General features: G+C 38.9%; 1 protein-coding gene across 4 annotated transcripts in view; it reads left to right on the top strand.

Annotated features, from left to right (window-relative positions):
* The window catches only part of GPR63 (G protein-coupled receptor 63), a 111,355-nt gene that overhangs the window by 72,856 nt on the left and 16,135 nt on the right, over positions 1–22,364 (top strand). For 3 of the 4 annotated variants that reach the window (XM_077162438.1, XM_077162437.1, XM_077162440.1), the window contains exons 2-3: positions 4,919–7,614; positions 7,856–9,004. In XM_077162438.1, the coding sequence (XP_077018553.1) occupies positions 5,069–6,328 (1,260 nt within the window). In that variant the 5' untranslated portion in view covers positions 4,919–5,068 and the 3' untranslated portion in view covers positions 6,329–7,614; positions 7,856–9,004. Of the gene's footprint in view, positions 1–4,918; positions 7,615–7,855; positions 9,005–22,364 lie in introns of those variants that run through there. The other variant, XM_077162439.1, reaches the window with a different exon arrangement.

Here is a 22,364-nt window from a genome sequence, read left to right as displayed (position 1 = left end):
ACATCTGAGCAACGAAAGAGGCTCTCTTGGGGGTGACTCTTAGGCCTAAATTTTAAGTAGACTTGACCTATCCTTTGTGGGGTTAAGTTTCATATGAACAACCCCCAAGACTGGGGGCTCAGCCTATAGCTTTGGTTGTCCACACTGCTTGTGAGAATATCAAGAATTCAACTTGGGGAAGTTGAATTTCTCCCCACTCTCACCATTCCCTGAAGAGGGCTTGCAAATACTTTTCCAGTCACTGATCAAATCCCTCTGGGATTCATTGGGGCATCACTCTGGACAAACCAAGAAAATCTCATGTCCTACCTGAGATTCCAAGTACTTATGACATTCAATCAAACTATCTACATGAGTTATATTAGGAAATGTTCTAGTCAAAATATAAATTTTGTAACAAATAAACAGTTTTTGCTTTAGTCTCACACATAAGGTGACGTTTTAAAGTATTAATTATCATCTATTTTCAGCACCCTGCAATAAAGACATTCCTTTGTTCTTCCTTATGCAAAATCATTTTTTAAAATTTGTACATTGTACATTTCACTATTATACACTCTAGGCATTCCTAGATTATACCATCTCGATCTTTACCATCTATCTTTCTTTCTGATTTCATTTATGTCCCCAGCCCTCCTCCCTCTATCATTCTCACATGCAGCTTCATTCAGTTTTTAACATAATTACATTATAGTTAGGTAGTATTGTGCTGTCCATTTCTGAGTTTTTATATTCAGTCCTGTTGCACAATCTGTATCCCTTCAGCTCCAATTACCCAATATCTCACCCTATTTCTATCTCCTGATGGTCTCTGTTACCAAGGAAATATTCCCAGTTTATTCACTAATGTCAGTTCATATCCGTGAGACCATACAGTATTTGTTCTTTTGTTTCTGGCTAATCACACTCAGCATAATGTCCCCAAGGTCCATTCATGTTGTTACATACTTCATAACTTTATTGTCTTACAGCTGCATAATATTCCATCTTATGTAAATGTCAAAGTTTGTTTATTCAACTGTCTGTTGATGGACATTTTGGCTGTTTCCATCTCTTGGTAATTGTTAATAATGCTGCTATAAACATTGGTGTGTAAATGTCCATTTGTGTCCTTGGCCTTGTGTCCTTTGAGTAGAGACAGCATATAGATGGGTCCTGTTTTTTAATCCATTCTGCCAGACTATGTCTTTTGATTGCAGAGTTTAACCCGTTAACATTCAGTGTTATTATTGCATGGGTAGTACTTTCTTCTACTATTTTGCCTTCTGGGTTTTATATGTCATATCTAATTTTCCTTCTTTTTACCTTTACTCATAGTCTTCCTTTCTACGCTCTTCTCCACACCTCTCTCTTCTGTCTTCGTATCTGTGTCTAGTGTTCCCTTTAGTATTTCTTGCAGAGCTGGTCTCTTGGTCACAAATTCTCTCAGTGATTTTTTGTTTGAAAATGTTTTAATTTCTCCCTCATTTTTGAAGGATGGTTTTGCTGGATATAGAATTCTTGGTTGGCAGTTTTTCTCTTTTAATAATTTAAATATATTATCCCACTGTCTTCTCGCCTCCAGGGTTTCTGCTGAGAGATCTACACATAGTCTTATTGGGCTCTCCTTGTATGTGATGGCTTGCTTTTCTCTTGCTGCTTCCAAGATCCTCTCTTTTCTCTTTGACCTCTGACATTCTGATTATTAAATGTCTTGGAGTATGTCTATTTGGATCTATTCTCTTTGGGGTACACTGCACTTCTTGGATCTGTAATTTTATGTCTTTCATAAGAGTTGGGAAATTTTCAGTGATAATTTCCTCCATTAGTTCTCCTCCTTTTCCCTTCTTTTCTCCTTCCTTTCTGTTGTGGGGGGACGCCCACAACACGTATATTCGTGCACTTCATATTGTCTTTCAATTCCCTGAGTCCCTGCTCATATTTTTCCATTTTTTCCCCTATAGTTTCTGTTTCTTGTAGTATTTCAGATGTTCCGTCCTCCAGTTTTGAAATCCTATGTTCTGTCTCTCTACAAATCTACCATTGTGGGTTTCCATCGTTTTTTTTTATCTCTTCTATGGTGTCTTTCATTCCCATAAGTTTCTGTGATTTGTTTTTTCAGACTTTCAGTTTCTTCATTTTGTTCTTTCCTTGCCTTCTTTATATCCTCCCTCAATTCATTGATTTGGTTTTTGATGAGGTTTTCCATGTCTGTTCATACATTCTGAATTAATTGTTTCAGCTCCTGTATGTCATTTGAATTGTTGGTTTGTTCCTTTGACTGGGCCATATCTTCAATTTTCCTGGTGTGATTTGTTAATTTTTGCTGGCCTCTGGGCATTTAATTACCTTAATTAGTTTATTCTGGAGATTGCTTTCACTTCTTTTATCTAGGGTTTTCTTGCTGGATGAATTTGTTGTCTATCTGTTCTTTGACATTCCATTCAGCTTTATCTGGACCTTTAGCTTAAGTTTTGTTTAACAGAGAATTTTTCAGTTCTTGTTTTCTTGTTTCTTGCCCTGCTTGTGTGATGCCTTCCCCCCACACACACACTTAGGAGGGTCTACTTAGATATTATATACCCCAGCTAGATTTTCCCAGACCAAACTGGCCTGCTATCAGGAGGAAAGAGCCACCCATGTTGGTTTTCCCTGAGGGTGAGACCCAGCAGGTTGAAAGACTTTCCTGTGAAGTCTCTGGACTCTATTTTTCTTATCCTGCCCTGTGTGTGGCACTTGTCTGACTGCAGGTCCCACCAGCATAAGATGATGTGGTACCTTTAACTTTGGCAGACTCTCCCTGCTGGGGGCGTGGTGGAGACAGAGGAGAGGTTGTAGGTTGGTTTTAATGGCTTCAAATTACCAAGCCCTGGGGTCTGAATTCCTTGATGGAGGGATTCCACCTGAGTTGGGCTTCACCCCTCCCCTGGGGAAGGCACAGGCTCCAGACAAGCCCCCAAAAGAGCTCACTTCTGCCTATGCCTGGGGCAGTTGCAGCCTGACAAGGCCTGCCGCTATATCCAGAGGCCGTCAAGCCTTTGTAGATACACAGCCACAAAAACCTCTGTTTCCTTCTTTTTTTTTTTCCCCCCTTTTTCTGTCAGTCCTGCCCATTTGGCACGGGGCAAAAATGAGCAACCTCTGCTTTGATCAGGTTCACCTAAGCTGGGGGCCTATTTTTAGTAGTCAGAATTTGTTAATTAGTTCCAGAATTGGCGTTTGATTGTGCCCAGTCCCTGCTGCTGGTAAAGTCCTTTCCTTTCCCCTCTGGGAAGCGGCCTGTGGGGGAGGGGCGCTGGCCTCCGCAGCTTTGGGAACTCACAGTTTTGGGGGGTGCTCGCAGCCGGTCCAGCTGGTCCAGACTGGGGTACGCTGTGTGTCTGTCACTGACATGGCCCCAGGAGCTGTTCTGTACTATTTCTGGTTATTTAGTAGTTGTTCTGGAGGGCGAACTAAAATGTGCATGTTGTTAAGCTGCCATCTTGACCCGGAAGTCCAGCAAGCACAATCTTTACTTTTAATTGTACATGTACTTAGGGTAGTTCTAAAGAGATCAATAGTGACTGTGGAGTAAAACCTTCGAAGTACCACTACTCCCTCCCCTGACTCCTTTGTGGTTACTAAACTTTGGGATCCACTAGCTTAGTGTGGCGTTTTATCTAGGAGAGCTTTGCATTTTAAAGTGGCTGTTTGAAGATAGCTAAAATCCAGCAGGTAGAAAGAAATTGAGCTCTAACCGTGACAGCAAGCAGGAAAGTTGATATTTTGAACAAAGAAATCAGTATTCTTATTCATTAAGATGACTCTGGACAATAGATCTTTCTAACTAAAGGAGTTACTTCTTCCTAAAGACATACAGAAGCAGGAATCCATACCTCAAAAGTATGTAGTAAACAAGTAGATTACGAAAGCTCCTTCCAGGTAACTCTAGCGTTACAGATATCTGTAAAAAGATGAGGGTTGTAAGGGTGAGGAAAGGGGATAAACTTTTTGCAGCGAGGTAACTAAATATCTTTTTAAGTTTTCTGGAATAGATTCTTTATACCTGAATATTTTTCCAGCAGCTCCCTTACCATTCCTATCTTTATTATTTGTTCGGCATCTTCTGTCAATCTTGGTAATACAAGGTAAGGTAGGTTTTAAGGGAGAAAACATTAAGGAGATAGAAGTATATATATCAGAAAAGAAAGCATGGAAGTGAATAGGTTTAGAAGAGAAAAGAGAATATGTAAAGAGAAAAGGGATTTAGAAAAAGACAAGGAAAGAGATCTTGAAAATATGATCAAGACTACTTGTAATTTTTCTTCTCCTGAATGACCTCTCTGGTATGGTTGATGGGAGTTCTGAGAAGAAAATTCTTAAAGAAGAACGAGCAAAGTCAGGAAAATAGCTCAGACTTTTATTGAAAATAACCTGGTACCTACTTAAAAGAATGTTAGAATTAAAACAATGTAATTATCTTGTGTTAAAAAATAAACTGTGAGTTCAGGGTTCTTTACCAACCAGTTTCAAGTTAATATAAAAATGGAATATCAGCTTGCATCAAAGCTCTTTAGAAACAAAAAAAGTAGTCCTCTCAAGGGAAGCAGATATTAAGTGTGGGATTTTAATAGTGACTATAGAAAGACCATTATGCCACTGAAAAGAAAAAACAAATATAAATATTACAACCAAGTTTTTACCTTTGGGATGGAAATACATTTTGCAATTCTTTTCACTTTTATTTCATGTATGAATGTTATAAAATTTTCATCAATGCTGACTAAAACAAAGCAAAACAAAACGAAAAGTAACATGTTGGGTTTACCGGGCTAGAGACTATATTTTGAAAGGATTAGAAAGAGCAAACCTTGGTCCTTGGTGATGAAAGTTAAGAGATCAAATATTATTTGCGACGCTCATTTCTCATGTCCTTTTTGTGTTTTGGGCTTGTTCTCAGGCAAAAGGACTCCTTAGGAAGATGGAACGCTTTGTCCGTTTTCCAGAGTGTGTTTCCCAGCCCGTCGAGGGAACATGATACGGCTGCTCTGTGTTGAAATGCTTGAAGGATGCCCACAGCTCTACCTGCACCTTCCATCCTACTGAAACCATGGTCGTCTCGGCAGTGTTGACTGCGTCCCATCCCGGGGCATCCAACGTGACATTTGTAGTCTATGAAAATACCTACATGAATATTACGGTCCCTCCACTAGTCCAACATCTGGACATCAATCCACTTCTTAAATACACTTTTGAAACCATGACACCCACTGGGATGAGTTCCTTGGCAGTGAATAGCACAGTTGTACCCTCAACACCAGCAGATTTTAAGAGCCTAAACTTGCCTCTCCAGATCATCCTTTCTGTTATAATGATATTTATTCTGTTTGTGTCTTTTCTTGGGAACTTGGTTGTTTGCCTTATGGTTTACCAAAAAGCCGCCATGCGATCTGCAATTAACATCCTCCTTGCCAGCCTGGCCTTTGCAGACATGTTGCTTGCAGTGCTGAACATGCCTTTTGCCCTGGTCACTATTCTTACTACAAGGTGGATTTTTGGGAAATTCTTCTGTAGGATATCTGCTATGTTTTTCTGGCTGTTTGTGATAGAGGGAGTGGCTATTCTGCTTATCATTAGTATTGACAGGTTCCTTATTATAGTCCAGAGGCAGGATAAGCTTAATCCCTACCGGGCTAAGGTTCTGATTGCTGTTTCTTGGGCCACTTCCTTTTGTGTAGCTTTTCCTTTGGCTGTAGGAAACCCTGACCTACAGATACCTTCCCGAGCCCCCCAGTGTGTATTTGGGTACACGACCAACCCCGGTTACCAGGCTTACGTGATCTTGATTTCTCTCATTTCTTTCTTTATACCCTTCCTGGTGATACTGTATTCCTTTATGGGCATCCTTAACACCCTTCGGCACAATGCCTTGAGGATCCATAGCTACCCTGAGGGTATATGCCTCAGCCAGGCCAGCAAGCTGGGTCTCATGAGTCTCCAGAGACCCTTCCAGATGAGCATTGACATGGGCTTTAAAACACGTGCCTTCACCACCATTTTGATTCTCTTTGCTGTCTTTATTGTCTGCTGGGCCCCGTTCACCACGTACAGCCTTGTGGCAACATTCAATCAGCACTTTTACTATAAGCACAATTTTTTTGAGATTAGCACCTGGCTACTCTGGCTCTGCTACCTCAAGTCTGCGTTGAACCCACTGATTTACTACTGGAGAATTAAGAAATTCCATGATGCCTGCCTGGACATGATGCCTAAATCCTTCAAGTTTTTACCACGGCTTCCGGGTCACACGAAGCGACGAATACGCCCCAGTGCTGTCTACGTGTGTGGGGAACATCGGACGGTGGTGTAAATATTTGGACTGTTTGATATTTTGGCTGACGGCCGTTATCTGACTTTGAATTTTCTTTTTATAGGGTTGGTATGTGTGTGTACAGTGTGAAAAAAGAATGGTAATTAGTGTGTGAAAAAAAGAATGGTGATTAGTTATAATTCTGTTACCAAGGATACACAATAGGAGAATGACTACAAATGTTACCTCCAGGATTCAAAAGAGATCCTTGTTTTAGGGTAGGAAGATGGATTTTGTTTGTTTGTTTGATTGATTTTACTTTTGTAGTAGGAATCAGGATTGTGTTTTGTTGAACCTGCAGTTGCATTGAATTAATTGTAGGTGTTTTTATGCTGCTAAAGTATGCTTAGTTGAATTTATCAATTCTTTTTTTTTTTTCCTGGCAGAAACTGCTGCTTTTTGCCATCATATTGGAGCCAAAACCTCATACATCTCAATAGATAAATATTTAGTTTTATATAAGAAAATAACCCAAGGGGGTTAGTGACATTTTAAAGTTCATTGAAATTTACTTTGGTGCACTTTAACAAATAATGTACAAACTGATTCAGTCACATTTTTCAGAATTGTTTTTATACATGGCGTGTTGTGCTTTAGGAAAAGTGCATTATTATTTTTAGGAAGACAGTTTTTTAAAAAAAGTCATGTACAGTTTTGAAGGAAAGAAAATTAAAATGTAGAAATTTTTCTAAGCACAATGGTAACTCTTTAGAGCAATAGTGCAAAATTGAGGCTGCAAAGCACCCTTGCAAATCTAAAAGGGAAATGGAGTGAGGGGGTGGCTGGTGCGGGCCATGGTGATCCTTTTCACTCCAGAATGCCCACTGAGTATAGTGGGGGAAGGGGCTAGCATTTATTGGACACCTACCATGTGCCAGGCATTGTGTATCCTTTTATTCTCACAGCATCCTGTGAGGTAGGTATTATTTTTTCCCTTTTTACACATAAAGAAAGCAAGTTCCAGGTAAAAAACCCTGCTCAGGGTTAGTGGTGGAGCTGGGATCCAAAAATCTTAGAGATTCCTGAGATTGCTGTTCCGCTGTGCCACACAGCCACCTCATTCAAGTTTTGTCATTTCATAGTTGAAGGAACTCTGTGTGTCCTTTCACTTTTCTAGACTCATATCTTTTTAATATAAAACATAGCTTCATTGTTTTATTTACCAAAAGAAATGAAAGCATCTTAGAAAATCTGGAAAGTAGAAAAAAATAAAATCTCTTGCAACTGCACTGCCCTTTTAAGGTGGAACTTAAAAGTCTTAGATAAATAAGGCCATCAGGAAGTAGGTTGACTTTTTTTTTTTTTTTTTTTTTTTTTTTTTAAAGGAAAGACAGAGAGAAGGAAGGAAGGATAGAAGGAAGGAAGGGAGGAAGAAAGGGAAACATCTTTTAAACATTTTCTTGTTTTATTGTATTTTGTTTCTCCGTTTTTGTTACATGGGCTGGGGCCGGGAATCGAACCGAGGTCCTCCGGCATAGCAGGCAAGCACTTTGCCCGCTGAGCCACCGCGGCCCGCCCAGGAAGTAGGTTGACTTTTTGATTCATGCAATGAGTGAGTGACAATTTTTGAAAAGTTCAATCCGACAGTAAGTAGGTCTTGGCTTTACAGTTCAGATGTGTTGGGCACAACAGGATTGTTGCCTGAAATGTAGGGCTGGAGTTTGGAATATACTCAGTGGTATTGCTCTTACTAATAAGGGAAGTTTAAGCCATGGTGTGAGCCCAGGGCAGACTTTAATAAGGCAGGTCTGGGATTTCAAATTATTTTTCTCTTACTGATGGTCTGTCCTCAGTGCCCAGGGTCTCTGGACAGCTTCTCTTTGTAACCACTGGCACACTTTATAAAACAGCCCACAGGGATGGGGTCGTGGACTAAGTAGGGCCATAAGAGCTAGAAGTATAGCATCTACTTCGTGGGCTAATAGGTGAGTTCACCATGAATACCTTTTGGATTTATAGCATCTCTTCAGAATTTTAGTGCTGTGTAAGCCAATGGAAAAATGGGCCTGTTTCTCCAGTGGTAAAATCAGAGCATTGGATTAGATGAACCTGAGTTCCTGTCCAGCTCTAATGTGCTTTTGTCTATAGAAGAGGACAGATCTTTGAAGAGCCCAGCTGTCTGCAGCATCGCCCTTTGGTCTCCAGTATTACTTCTTTACATTTTACTTCATTAACTATTTCTCAGAATGGAATGTCACAGTATCAGCAGTTAGGATTTGGAAGGCTGGAAACATCATGAAAGACCAGGAAAACCTTGTTCTTGAGGCAGTTACAATGGTGTTGGGACTCTTTGTCTAGTTAAACCATTCTTTTGGGACTCAAGCATATTAATCAGCATGTTGTTTTGGGATCATCTTCAGATGATAGTTCACCTACCTCTTTAATTTCTAATTTATATTATTCACCGGTACAATTGTTATTGTCCATAGAGATCTTATGAACATAAACACGTTCGTATATACCAGTAGCAAACACATTGAAATGTATCATGCTTTCTATTATCAATATAAACTTGATTTCAAGCAGATACTAATATGTATATTTGATGTTAGACTTTCTCTAAGGAAAGTCAGCATGACATATTCATCTTACATATTGGGGGTAGATCTTGAGACTCCTTTTGTGGTTGGAGTCGAAACTGAGCTTTTTTGTTGTAGTTCTTTTTTTTTTTTTTTAATGCACATTGCTTTGGTAATTTTGCGCAGCTTAGTAGGCAGTACATCATTTGGTGAGAGCTCTGGACTGCCTGCTGAGATGCTCGCTGTTTGTGAAAGAAGACCATAAGGGGCCTTTCTGAGAATTCAGCAACAATGCCGAACAGCAGTTCTTAATACACTGGATAATCTTGATCAGATGATAGTTTACAAATCATTTTGAACATTTTTATTATATTTACATTTTGAAAGCTTTAAAGAAATTACTATGGTGCGCCTTTGACAATTTAGGTGCAGAATCTTTACCTGTTGAAAGTTTTTGTTTACTGTTTTTCTTGAGGGAAAAAATACCACTACTAACTATCACTGCTGACTGACATAATCAGAAACTTTTTTTCTGGCTACTAAGTAAGAAGCATGAAACAGATAATGAAATATTTGTGCTTAAACAAAGAGTCAAAAGAAATCCCGAATAGTTGGGACTAGTGAATTTTAAAACTTTAATATGTGTAAATATCCCCAGGGGTACTTGTTAATAAATACAGATGTCTGGGCCCCCAGAGTGTTTTAGTTTCTTGGCTGCTAAAACAAATATCATACAATGAGTGGTCTCACTAACAGGAATTTATTGGCTCATGGTTTCAGAGGCCAGAAGGCTTGCTTCCTCCTAGAGTTGAGTTGGTGTCTTGTGCTACATGGCAATCCTTGGGGTTCCTTGGCTTTTCTGTCATGTGGCAATGCAAGGGCAGCCTCTTCTTTCTCTTCTGGGTTCCACTGATTGACTTCCAGCTTGTGGCTGTTGTCGTGGTTCTCTGTCTGTCCAAATTTCATTCTGCCTATAAAAGATGCCAGTAATCGGTTTAAAGGCCAACCTAATTCAGGTAGGCCATACCTTTACTGCAGTAACAACTTAAGGAGATCCTCTTTGCAAAGGTCCACACCCACAGGTCTAGGGGTTGGCTCCTGATGTACCTTTCTGGGGACATGATTCAGCCCCCAACTCAGAGAGTCTGTGGCTGAGCCAAGGATGCACAATTTTGTTGTTTTAAGTACTCTGCCTGATTTTGGTTCAGGCATTCCCTGGGATACACGTCAAAAAATGCCCTTGTAGTAAAATCCCCACTTAAATAGTGTCTGTTTTAACTTAAAACATTTGTTTTGCATTGGAACCATTATCTCCTAATGCATGGTTAATTCACATCGAGAGGAAAATCTGTGTATTGTGCCTAATTTGCTGCCAAGTGTGTTAGGGCTGGATCTCGCCAGTGTTAGCTTTACCTTCTTTCAACTGGCAAAATTCTGATAAACCGTATAGTTTTATAGTAGAGCAAAAAGAGTGACTTAAAATGTGAAAGTCATAACTTTCAGGAGTCTAATTACTCCAATATTTTCTTTTCTCCTAGAAAGAAATGTCTTTATTGTGTAACTTCCTGAAATGCGTGTGTGGAGAATGTAAAAAATTCATCTAATTTTTTTTTCCTCTGCTTATGCCAGTCATGTTCTATGAAAGCATGAGTAAAATAAAATGACTTTTTAAATCTGTATTGTTGTTGACCTAGATATTTAAGTTAATTTTTTCTTGATCTTTGTTTTTGCTTACATGAAAAATATTTATGTATATATGAAAGATAAATTTTCACTTACTTGACATTTTATTCTACCATGACTTTTAGTTTAAGTTCGAAGGACTGCTAAATTCAAATCTATTTTTATAACCATAGTCCTGCTAAACTGCCTTCATCCAAAACTCAGTTTTTATACTAATAAACAAAAATATCAAAACACAAATGTGTTATTGCAAGTAAATTGTAACAAATTTCTTAAATATATCTATTGTTACTGATCCTTTATAATTAAAATTAATTTATTTTACACTAGGCCTTGACCTGTGTGGGTAAGCAAGAATACTGAGTTTGGGGTTGAAGTATTTACATCTCAAAAATATGGTTATTTGTGCATATTCTTATTACAACCGAGACACATAGCTCCCAGTAAGAAAGTTAATAATTGTTTAAACATTTCTTAAGTGGACCAACCTTTCCTTCCTTCCTTCCTTCTTCCTTCTTCCTTCTTTGTTTCTTTCAAGAACTATTTCATTTTGCCTTAGAAAAATTTGTCATGAATAATACTTTCTGTTAAAGTAAAATGTGAGCTTATATTCAAATCCTGCTTTCTCTGGATCCTTATTTTCAGATTAGCACTCAAGGCCTTTATGACTTTAACTATATTTTTGTTTTAGAAATTATCAGAGTAGTTCAACATGAAATGAAACTTGGCAAAAAACTATTAGTAGTAAGTAACAGTTTTAAGAAATTCTGTCTGGGAGAGTTATGAACAGTTTTCCTGCTAACGTACGTTAGAGTGTCACAATGTCTGCTCCTATTTTGATGAAATGGTTTCATACTGCAGTTCCATTTCTAAAATCTAAGACCTTAAATTGACTTACAAATCCATCTTTTTTAATATAAATGTTTCAATCTGTATCAATTAGACATGAAGGTTTTCTTCTTTTTCATATGTATTCAGTAGCTAGATATATATCTTCTTCATTTTATGTTACAAAAGGTTGAGTTACAAAAGAAATTTGTCATTGAATCTACATTTGATGTTTGCTTCTGAAATGTCAAGGTAAGAAAGATATAGTGAAATAGAGCGATGTGTTGAATACATTTTCACATTTACCATGAGAATAATGAACCCCACTCAACTCATCCATAATAAAGAGAACATTTATGGAACTATTTCATCCTTAAATATTTAAGTACAGTCAACTAGATTTACTGCAAAAAGAAAAAGTGAAAATTCTTGGCTTTATCAGTAAGGGTTTAACTAGAGAAGCAGAATCAATAGGAGATACGTATGTTAAGACATTTATTGCAAAGGATTGGCTTATGTGATTGTGAGGCCTGGCTGGGCACATTTGAAACCCAAAGGATGGGGTAACACTAAGGGGAGGCTGAAACTCAGGTACAGGCAGAAACTGCTGTCCAAAGATGGAATTTTTCTGTATCAGGGGAGCCGCTCTTCTGCTTTTAAGAACTTTCAATTGATTGACTCAGGCCCACCCAGATTATCTAGGATAATCTTCTTTCAAGTGGATTGATTATGGACTGTTAATACATCTACAAGATACTTTCACAGCTGGACCTAGATTAGTATTTGATTAGTGGGACTATAGCCTAGCCAAGTTGACGTATTATAAATATCATCAACATAGTGGTCACCACATTTTAAATATAATAAAATCCTGTGATGTGTAGGTGAGAGTCCAAACACTTCAATCACGTAAATACTACTATTGCACTGGTGAGATATTAATAAAATAATCAAGTGAAGCTTCTTGCAGAGGATGGAATATACATCCTGACTGCGTTCTATTCAAAATCATATAATCACAGGGCACGATATTTGTGTCTGGGTTTCATTGTATTTATTTTGAAACTTCTCAGAAAGTAGTAATAATCCTTTGATCAGACAATTATGTAAACCAACTTCTAGACAGACTTTCATTATCATCTGTGATAACTTTAAAAGGGATTCTTCAATTGAATTTTAAGATATAACAATATTATATAACAATTTAACCCTAAGCATACAAGCATGCTAATAATAGCAGTAAGGGGTGTCACTTTTAACCACTACTATGGTTAAAATACACTTTACTATTTTAATCCACATGATATTTTTCTTTTCCAGTTGAAAAAACTCTGTTCCAAAGAGGTTAAATAATTCACCGCAGCATAGCTTGTATTCAAATCTAGGCCTAATACCAAAGTTCATACTTTTTTAGACAACCTTGCCCCTGTTATTCTCTGATAACTGAACTGAGACCCCATAGGAGAGCTTACTAAGCATCATACTGGATGATTATTACTCCCTGCTTTAGATAATAATTCTTCAAAGCAGCAAACCTATACTAAAACTATAGATATTCACTCTAAACACAGGTTGGCTCCATCTTGATTTTAAATCACTGAAACTGTATTTGGCTGAGACAGAAATGAGACTATTAGGCTGACTGCACCCCTGAGAGCCTGGGCACAACCTCTTTCATATCATAGAACCTTCGGGAACGTGGATGAATGGTAAAAATTTGGGGAAGACTCAGATACCCCGCCATTTCCCTTAAGTTGCATGTACGGGGCCTAAATGTTGGGAGGAGGCAACGTGGGGTTCCCTGATCACCTCTCCCCCTGCCCCCTTCCCTTACTGGGAACACCTAACTGAACCTTTTTGGGGGAGAAGCCATGGAATGAAGAACTGCCATCTTTCTCTCTCTAAGCCCAACTCTGTAACTGAAACCATTGCCCTCCCCCCATGTGGGATGACATCCAGGGATGAAAATCTCCCTGGTGGCATGGGAAATGACCGCTAGGGATGAGCCTGGCACTGTATCATGGGATCAACAATGCCATCCTGACAAAAAGGAGGGAAAGAAGTATAACAAATAAGATATCATTGGCTGAGAGAGTTCAAATAGAGTCAAGAGGCTACTCTGGAGGTCACTCTTATGCATGCTTAAGCTAGACATTGCTACCTACCATAACTTGCCAAACTCCAACCAAAAGATTCCTGGCAATCCTAAAGAATACCTAGGACCTTATATAAGGTAATAAAAAGGTTCCATGCACTAGGATAGCTTTCTAAACCTACAACCTCCAGATGGGTCCCTGGACCAGATAAGTCCTGAAATGCAGAGGGACCAGTCCTAAAACATCAACTAGTTCCATCCCCCTATCCCATTTATTGACTGCCCCTTCCAACATGAAAAAGTTAGAATGGGCATAGCCCTAATATCTCTAAAGAGTGGGAGAAAGATCAAAGGTGATGTTGCCATTATACAGAGAAGGTCAATTTAACAAATGAGTATGAGTGCTGAATCATTATACTGATATTTCTTTTAGCTTCCAGCACCTTAGAGCAGCTAGAAATAAAAACCTAAAATTGTGGAATTGTAACCCATACCAAAGTCTGGAATCTGTTCTACAGCTGATCATTGTGATGTACTTTGAAATTTATTGCCTTTATGTATATATGTTATTTAAACAGGAGTAGTATAACAGAGAAGATAGGTTTTAACAAATGAGTATGACTGCTGAATCATTATATTTGTATTTCTGTTGGTCACCAATGTCTTGGAGCAGCTAGGAAGAAAAAAGGAAAAATTGTGGAACTGTAACCCATACCAAACTTTAAAATCTGCTCTATAACTACTTGTTAAAATGTGCTTGGAAACTTACTGCTTTTTTTGTATGTATGTTATATTTCACAACAAAAAAAGAACTGCCATGAGGACGCCAGCAGTTTGAGGGACGAAAACTCTGAAAGAAGCAGTACTTTCCCCCCAGACTGAGCCCATTGAGGCAGGCTCATTTCTGCATCCCCAGTGTGGAGCTCAGCACTGGTCCTTAATAGTCAGTAAGTCAATATTGTTAACAAACACTTTGGCTTTTTAAACAATGGCTGGATGGGAGGAGAAGACCAACATATACGCATTAAGAGGATATTGGTATGGGTGGGCCACGGTGGCTCAGCAGGCAGGAATGCTTGCCTGCGATGCCAGAGGACCTGGGTTCGATTCCCAGTGCCTGCCCATGTTAAAAAAAAAAAATGAAGATATTGGTGTTTGGGAGTCGAATGAGGTTGTCATCTTTATACATAAACTAACCCAGTGGGATTATTCTGCCAATAAATACCTATCTGTATTATGTATAAATGTACAATCCATCCATTTGGAATTTGTGATAAGTAGGAACTGGTTTGTATATGGTAATTCTATCTAAATAAGATTGGTTAAATAAATTAATAATGTAAATAATGCCAAAGAGTATTTAGCTGTCAAGGATGAGAGATCAGGTAAGCCTAGAGCACTGAGCTGGGAGTCAGGGTTCCTTGCAACAACTCTGACACTTCCGTGTCTCTAGACCACTTCTAGCCTGACATAAAGTGGCAATGCTTTAAGACAACTATTAACTCATGATTGGTATAGTAATTAGATTCCTTATTCATTTGGAAACAATTGGCACACAATACAAAACCTGTGCCAGAACATTCTGCTACTGTAGTTTGTTTTTGTATATTCTTGAAAATATTGAAATTAAGTATTTTTAGTTGCATTATTTATCATATTGACCACCTGTCCTGTGATAGTACCTCTGTTAGAGGATTTCAAATACACAATACCCAAATCAATAAATGAAGAAATCGTTTTGGTGCAATTAAATGACTTGCTCAAATTCTCACAACTATTAGGAGGCAGAGCTGGGATTCAAACCCAACTCTTCAGCTTCCAACTTCAAAGCTTTTTTTCACTTTACCTAAGTCAGTGAGATCTTGCTGTCAGAGAGAAAAGGTCATGGAAGGTGAATTTGCAAGGTTTGGAAAAGCCAGTAATCAAGTAAACAAAGGCCAGATACAGGAGCCTAGGAAGTATCTTTATATAATAGGAGCAGTTTTAATAGTAAAAGAAGAAATAACTGAATTTTGAAAACATTTTTTAACAATGACAATTCTTATCATCACTGAAACTTAACCACTAAAGAAAAGCTGAGCTCTTGGAGAAAGGCATTCAGTCTCAAAAGCTATGATTAACTTAGATTTCAAGTATCACAGCATTTTATGTTAATATGTGTAACTTTGACTATCGCCAAGCGATGGGTTCTATTTGATGTCTCTTGAGGGCAAAAAGCTTCTCATGAAAGCTAATATAAAGTAAAAGAAGATTCATACTGAAGGGAAATAGAGAATCATAATCTTACAGAGAAGCATTGAAATGACAAAAAAAATACATCAGATAGATCTTTATCTTAACCTCACCTCCCCTTTGAACTCACACGTGTCTTTCCCACTAGACACCCAACTCTCTGAGGCACGGAGCTTGCTTATTGTTTCCCTGTCACCAAGCATGGTGTCTTTTAGCCCCCCAAAGTCTGGAAATGACCTACCAATAATAGAATCTTGGTGGTAAAAATCATAATGGACTTACCCAACCCAAATATGTTCTAAATAGCAAGAGCCGAGATCAGCACCCAGGTCTTCACTCTCCAAGTCCTGTGATCTGCCCTATACTAACCTCCTTCCTTGACTCAGGGGGGAAGTAATCTGGATTTTTCTGATACCGTATTTAGACTAGTATGGGTTCTGAGTGTGTAGAGTGTATAGGGTTGCTGGATTTTTATTTGTTAAAACTCTTAAGTTGTTCTCAGTCAACTCTAAAGATGGAATGCATTTTTTTGGGCTTACGATCTCTAAATCACACCATGGAGAAGATTCTCTGTTCCTCTCATTTGCAAGGCTGATCTGAGGTCTCAACTAATTATCCTGGAGTTCAGGCTCTTTAGAAGTGGGGTGGGGTGGAGGATATGGTACGGATGCAGCTAAAGACTGCAGATGTAGATGGAGTGATGGCAGCAGCATGTAAAAGATGGGCTTCTGTAACTATTTTATGTAGTTTGTCCTTAAATGAAGGAATGTAGTGACTTGGAGAAGACTTATCCAATCACCACCTCCACTGGGGAGATTTTGGTTAGGAAAGTTTTCTACTGATACAATTAGACGTCCATATGTTGAATGTCATTTGGAACACTTGCAACAGATCTTCAGAGTTTAAATCACTTTCACCATACTTTTGGCAGGACTGTGAATACACTTTTTCAGCTGTTCTTCCTGATGGGAGCTATAAATAGCTTTGGGGAAGTATATAATTATCTCAAAGTAGAAGCTAAAGATAAAAAGCTGCTCGAGATTTTAAAGGAACATTTAATAGTTATTATTATGTAACATTTATTAAGTGTGCTCACTGTTCTCATTGCCTTTGCAAGGAAGAAACTTGGAATAAAAAGTCAGCCTAAGGGTTGACATATATAAACACACCAAAAAGTATATTAATTTGATGCTAGAACAAAGTGTTGGGTCAATAAAAAAAGAAAGTTTAGGTGAATAATAAAGGCAACCAAATCAGTCTTGTATAGAAATGAAGAAAATTTGCATTTAGTAACAAATCTTTAAAACCCTGGCAATTTAAAGCAAGGATGGATAATCTCATCAAAAACAGGAAAAATTATGTTATGGGCATGATGCAGTACTGTGTTTTTAGCAACTGTCTCAGACTTACGCAGATAAAAGGAGTTTGCTTATTCTGTCCAGTGATTGATTAAATACTAATAGATTTCAATACTAAATAAAGAGTCATGTTGACTGAAGCAAGATAAGTGATATAAATCATGATTTCAGTTGACAGATCCTGGTTCAGACTGTTATTGCCCCTCTAAGCCAATAGAAAGAGTCAACCACCAAATAACAATGTTAATGGCTTATTTACCATTATTTATTTATTTGCTATCATTTACATGGTGCCTGCTAGGTGTCAAGCAAACATCTATATGCATATATAATCTCCAATTCTTATAGCAACTCTGGAAGGTAGTTATTATCATCCTATCTTATAAATCCTTCAATACTTCATGGTTAATTGAAACTTAAGTGGCAATAGGACTCAAACGATGTAATAAAAGATAAAAGAGTTCCATCTAACACTGTGTGGACACCAAGATTCTAGCTTTTTTCATGTTTTAATACAATCTGTCCAACCTCCTTCTTATGCTTTCTCATTTCCTTTACCTTGCTTTCTCCTCATTTCTGAAAGGGTTTCCTTCAGAATCTAGTCATCCCAATCACTCTAGCCTAGACCTTGTGACTCATCCTGCTGCTTCTGGTCTTGCCCTCTGCTTGTCCTCAACTCTTCCATGGTCTTCTGGTCCTAAGCTTTGGTGATGTATCTACATTAGTCATCACGTTTTCATCTTGTTACATACTAGGTTCAACTTTACAAAGCATGTATATCAGTACTGGTAATTTAAATAGATGCCACCCCACAAGTTCTGACAGATAAAATAGGCGTATCCATGTTATAGCCTAAAGTCATGTACTTCTCATTTGAAAGCAAGTGGCACAGGAAATAAAACAAAGATCCTTATTAAGCATCATTGACCCTTGTATCCTCAGTGTATTTCTGAATATAGGGCAGAACTCCAGACAGGCTAGGCAGGTACACAGCTCCTGGAAACTGTGCTAAAAGACTTTTGAGATCAAAATCCAAACGATGATACTTTCTTAGTTGCTGGGGTTCTTTCTGGCAAGAAGTTCAGCCGTTGTAACCATGAGCAAGGCAGGAATGCTTTTGGCAGTGGGGAAAGACTGGGGCTGGAGAAGTTCCTACTCTGGTCTTTAAGTCAGATACCTCCTTCCTCAGGAATGCTGGCCTGACCTAGAGGTCAGAACCTAGAGGACCTAGAGGTATGGGTGTTAGTTCACCAGAGTTATTGTGATGAATACACACGATGGTTTGGCTTAAACAAGAAGCATTTATTGGCTCAAAATTTGGAAGACTAGAAGTTCAAAATCAAGACATCAGCATGACTATGCTTTCTTCCCAAAGTCTGTAGCATCCTGGTGGTACCTTGCTGTAATTCTTAGGCTTTCTTGACTTGTGTTTCTGCCTTCATCACATGGTGATGTCCTTGATCTCCTCCTGTGGCTTTCATTGAGTTCTGGCTTCTACGTCTTCTGCATTCTGTGACTGTGTCTGAATTTCCTCTTTATAAGGCCTCCAGTAATACTGATTAAGATCCACATTGATTTAATTTGGCCACACCTTAGTTAGCTATAATTTTTTCAAAAGGCCCTATTTGCAAATGGGTTCTCACCGATAAGAATGCAGGTTAAAGTTAAGAATATGTCTTTTGTGGGGTGCAGGATTCAATCCCCAACAGCTATCTTTCATGAATCCTGATGTTTCAGAAGCAGGGCCTCATAATTACCCCCTTCTACAGTCTGAGTGCTTATCTGGGTGATTTAAATTTAATCCCAGAAGGGACTAATAAGCAGTGGTATTATGAAAGTTAGAAAGATAGGAATAACAGTAGAGTGGAGACAGTAATTTCTTCCCCTTCTAGAAAAGGGACAACTACCCATAGCAAGACTCAGGAATTGTCAGCTGATGAGAAAAGTATAAATCTGAGGCATGGGTCATGGTGAGGACTTCGAAGTGGAGTGTGAAAATACTGTCAGTGTGTGGCCGAAGTTGGAGAAAAGAAGTTGGGTTATGAAAATCGCAGGGAATGCAATTTTCAGGGATGTGGTCAGTGGGTAAAGGACTCAGCAAGCTAATGGGATGTACAGAAGGGTATCAAAGAAGGCTGAAGTTGTCTGGATTTGCACAGTTCCTTTATTCCTTCAGTTTTCCCTCTGTTGGTACCTGAGGAAAACAGACCTTTGCTGCCCTTGCTTCCTCTCTACCTTTGTCCCATACATGGGCCTGCCTTTATGATCTGCAACCCAACTCTGTCATGGATCTCCTGGCTGGAACTTCATTAGTTATTGACTTGTAAATGGGATCCTCCCTTGGGATTCTATTCTAGCATCTAGTTTTTTTTTTTTTTTTTTTTTTTTTTACACTCTAGGCATTCCTGGATTATACCATCTCAATCTTTAACATCTATCTTTCTTTCTGATTTCAATTATCTCCCCACCTCTCCTCCCTCTATCATTTTCACATGCAGCTTCATTCAGTGTTTTAACATAATTGTATTACAGTTAGGCAGTATTGTGCTGTCCATTTCTGAATTGGAATCTAGCATCTAGTTTTGCTTCCTTCTTACACTACAATTTAAATTCCCTCTCTAGCCATGCTTCCTTGGTCTACCTTCAATAACCATCTTCCCTGACCCAAAAATAACTCTAGGTAGTATTGCCCTAGCTGGTAAATTTAACATGGCGATCAATCCATGTCTTTGTTAAAGTGGTGCTAGCTTTTGTAACAACAAACACCTCAAATCTGTGGCTTAATATTAATTAAGAATGTCTTCTTTCTTTTCCTTTTTGAAATGACAGTCCAGTTGAAATGTTTCTAATTGGCTCCAAATAGTCATTCAGTAATCCATAGTGATAGAAGCTCTATTATCTTTAGATTGTGGATCCGAATGTGCCAGCACCCAGCTAGTACCTGGGAGATTTTATTGGGCCAAGCCTAGAAGTGACATTCATCACTTCTACTCATATGCCATTGGATAGATTTCAGACACTTGGGTATTCCACCTGCAGTGAAGGCTAAGAAATGTGGTCTAAATGCATTTTGGTAAATACATAGTGTTTTCTGCCACAGTGAAGCCAGCACTGACTTGTTTGTTTCTGACTACCATGTCCCAAAGAGAAGACTGAACTGATGGACTTCCTTTCTTGCTTGATAGTGGCCAAAAGTCCCTTTTAATGCCCTTGTCAGAAAAATGTCCTAGGATATAGTTCAGCTCCTGGTCTTCATTATGTCATGATGACTGTTGTACCCTCAGGCCATGAAATTCATGGGTGAGACAGAATGAGTGACGGTTTTGATATCCAGGCTGAGAGGAGAGACAAATAGATAATCATATCCATCATCAGCCAGACCCTTCCTGGAGCACCAGTATTTCAGGCCATGTCAGGTCATCCATACCAGGTAGCAAGCACTTCCACCTCCACCTGGTGCCTCTACTGGAGCTTTAGTGAATATATTGCTGTGTCTGACTTCTGATTCCTGGCACAGGTTTTTGTTCAGGGGCAATGAGCCCCTAAGTGTCAGATTCCAGGAAGGCTTTTTGGATACTTAACTGATTTATTAATCTAGGCCATAAAGCCAAGTGTATGCATATAGAAAGTCACCAAGCCAGCCAGCAAAATGTACATGGAGCAAGCATGCTGCTGCAGTATGGAAGTGCAGTCAGTAGGTGTGTTCACAAATGTATCCCAGTAGCTTGGATATAACTACTGTCTATCCAAGTTGTCCTTTACCTGATGATGGGAAGTGCTGCAGCCTGCACTAATAAATGCATCTTCTAGGTTTTATCTTCTATCTTCCTCTTTCTTCTATCTACCACACCAAACCAGTGGACACCGAGTCCTCATGGGACTGAGATGGACTGAGCACAGATCCACAAAACAGTGATTATAGAAAATCTTGTCCTTTGGATGCTGGTGTGTCACCCAGGCTACTGAGCTCTTTCAACTTTTTACAAGACTGTGGGCTTGGAGGGCCCATGTGCCACCCAAACAGGTGAAAGATCACTAGGAACAATTGGTGCTTGCGTTCATGTTCACAGGCTTTCCATATAAAAGTGGATATTAAACATTCTCTTATCTCTCATGACTGCAGTGACTCATGAATGAGATCATCCTACCTTCTGACCTCATTTCTTAATTCCTCCATTTATGAGGTCACTTTGCTCCTGCTGTCTGATGCTTGGCTCTAATTTCTTGTTGTATTTCCTTGATTGTGATTCAAATTATCAAATGATTATGATTCAAATCATTGCTGCAAGCTTCCCTGGGAAAACATTCTCACCTGATCCAAGATAGTCCCCAGATTCCAAAAATCATCTGGGCATTAATCAGCAGCTCTCCTGTTAAGGTTTCCAGGACCCCATGAACTGGGGTTGGTCAGAAGAGACTAGTTGAATAGATGGAATAATCCCTTTGTGGAGACTAATGCCCTGAACTGTCTGTATCTCAGGTTCTTTTACCCCTTAAAGGATTAGAATCCAGTATCTGTGTATGTATGGAATATACCCATTAGTTTATTAAAAGTACAGAAGTTTGCATCCCAATCAAGACCCACTGAATTGATTGTTTACTAAACAGTTTGATCCCTCTTATCTCTTGGTCATTGCCTTCTATGGCTGCATCTCAGAAAGGGATTGGGGGTAGGCAGGTACCTTCCAGGAGTTTTACCTCCAAGCAGTCCACTTGGGTTAGCAAAGTTTCTGGGTCCTTGGAGGTGATTTAGAGCTCAAATAAGGCAACTTCCTAAACAATTTATTAGGTTTCCCATTAGCCACCATTTCCGTTCCCCATACTCCATGGGCTGATAACCAAGTCAGATGTCATATCAAGACATGGTTTTTGAGCTGTGAAACTGGGAATGGGAATTTTAATCCCTGGCAGCTGTCCTTGCTTCAGTCTGAGATAGCATCCTTGCATTTGGTGCTGAGCTGAGTGGCATGCATTTTGGCTTCTGCCTAGGTATAAAGTGAAATAATAGCAGTGGTAGGAGGCACCAATAATTTCCCTCTTGCCCCTAGGTGCTATCTCAAGTGCTACTTTGCAATTATGTTAGTTGTTCCCATTGTCATTCAATGCTGGTGTGGATTAGGCAAACGGTTGAATGGGAACATATTTGTTTGGTTTCCTGGTATGACTCCTTCTTGCTTTTATTGGCATGCACCTTAACTGACAGAAAGCATTAAACTTTTCCAATCCTGCCAGATTTCATTTCATTGGATTTTTAGCCATCTTGGATTACAAGGCAGAAATGGTCTCTATTAGCATATTGATAATTTTCCTTTCTTTCTGTT

The sequence above is a fragment of the Tamandua tetradactyla genome, chromosome 5, assembly GCF_023851605.1.
Source record: "Tamandua tetradactyla isolate mTamTet1 chromosome 5, mTamTet1.pri, whole genome shotgun sequence".
NCBI classification, from domain to species: domain Eukaryota; kingdom Metazoa; phylum Chordata; class Mammalia; order Pilosa; family Myrmecophagidae; genus Tamandua; species Tamandua tetradactyla.
The sequence above is the reverse complement of the archived record's forward strand: the minus strand, read 5'-3'. Positions and strand labels throughout refer to the sequence as shown.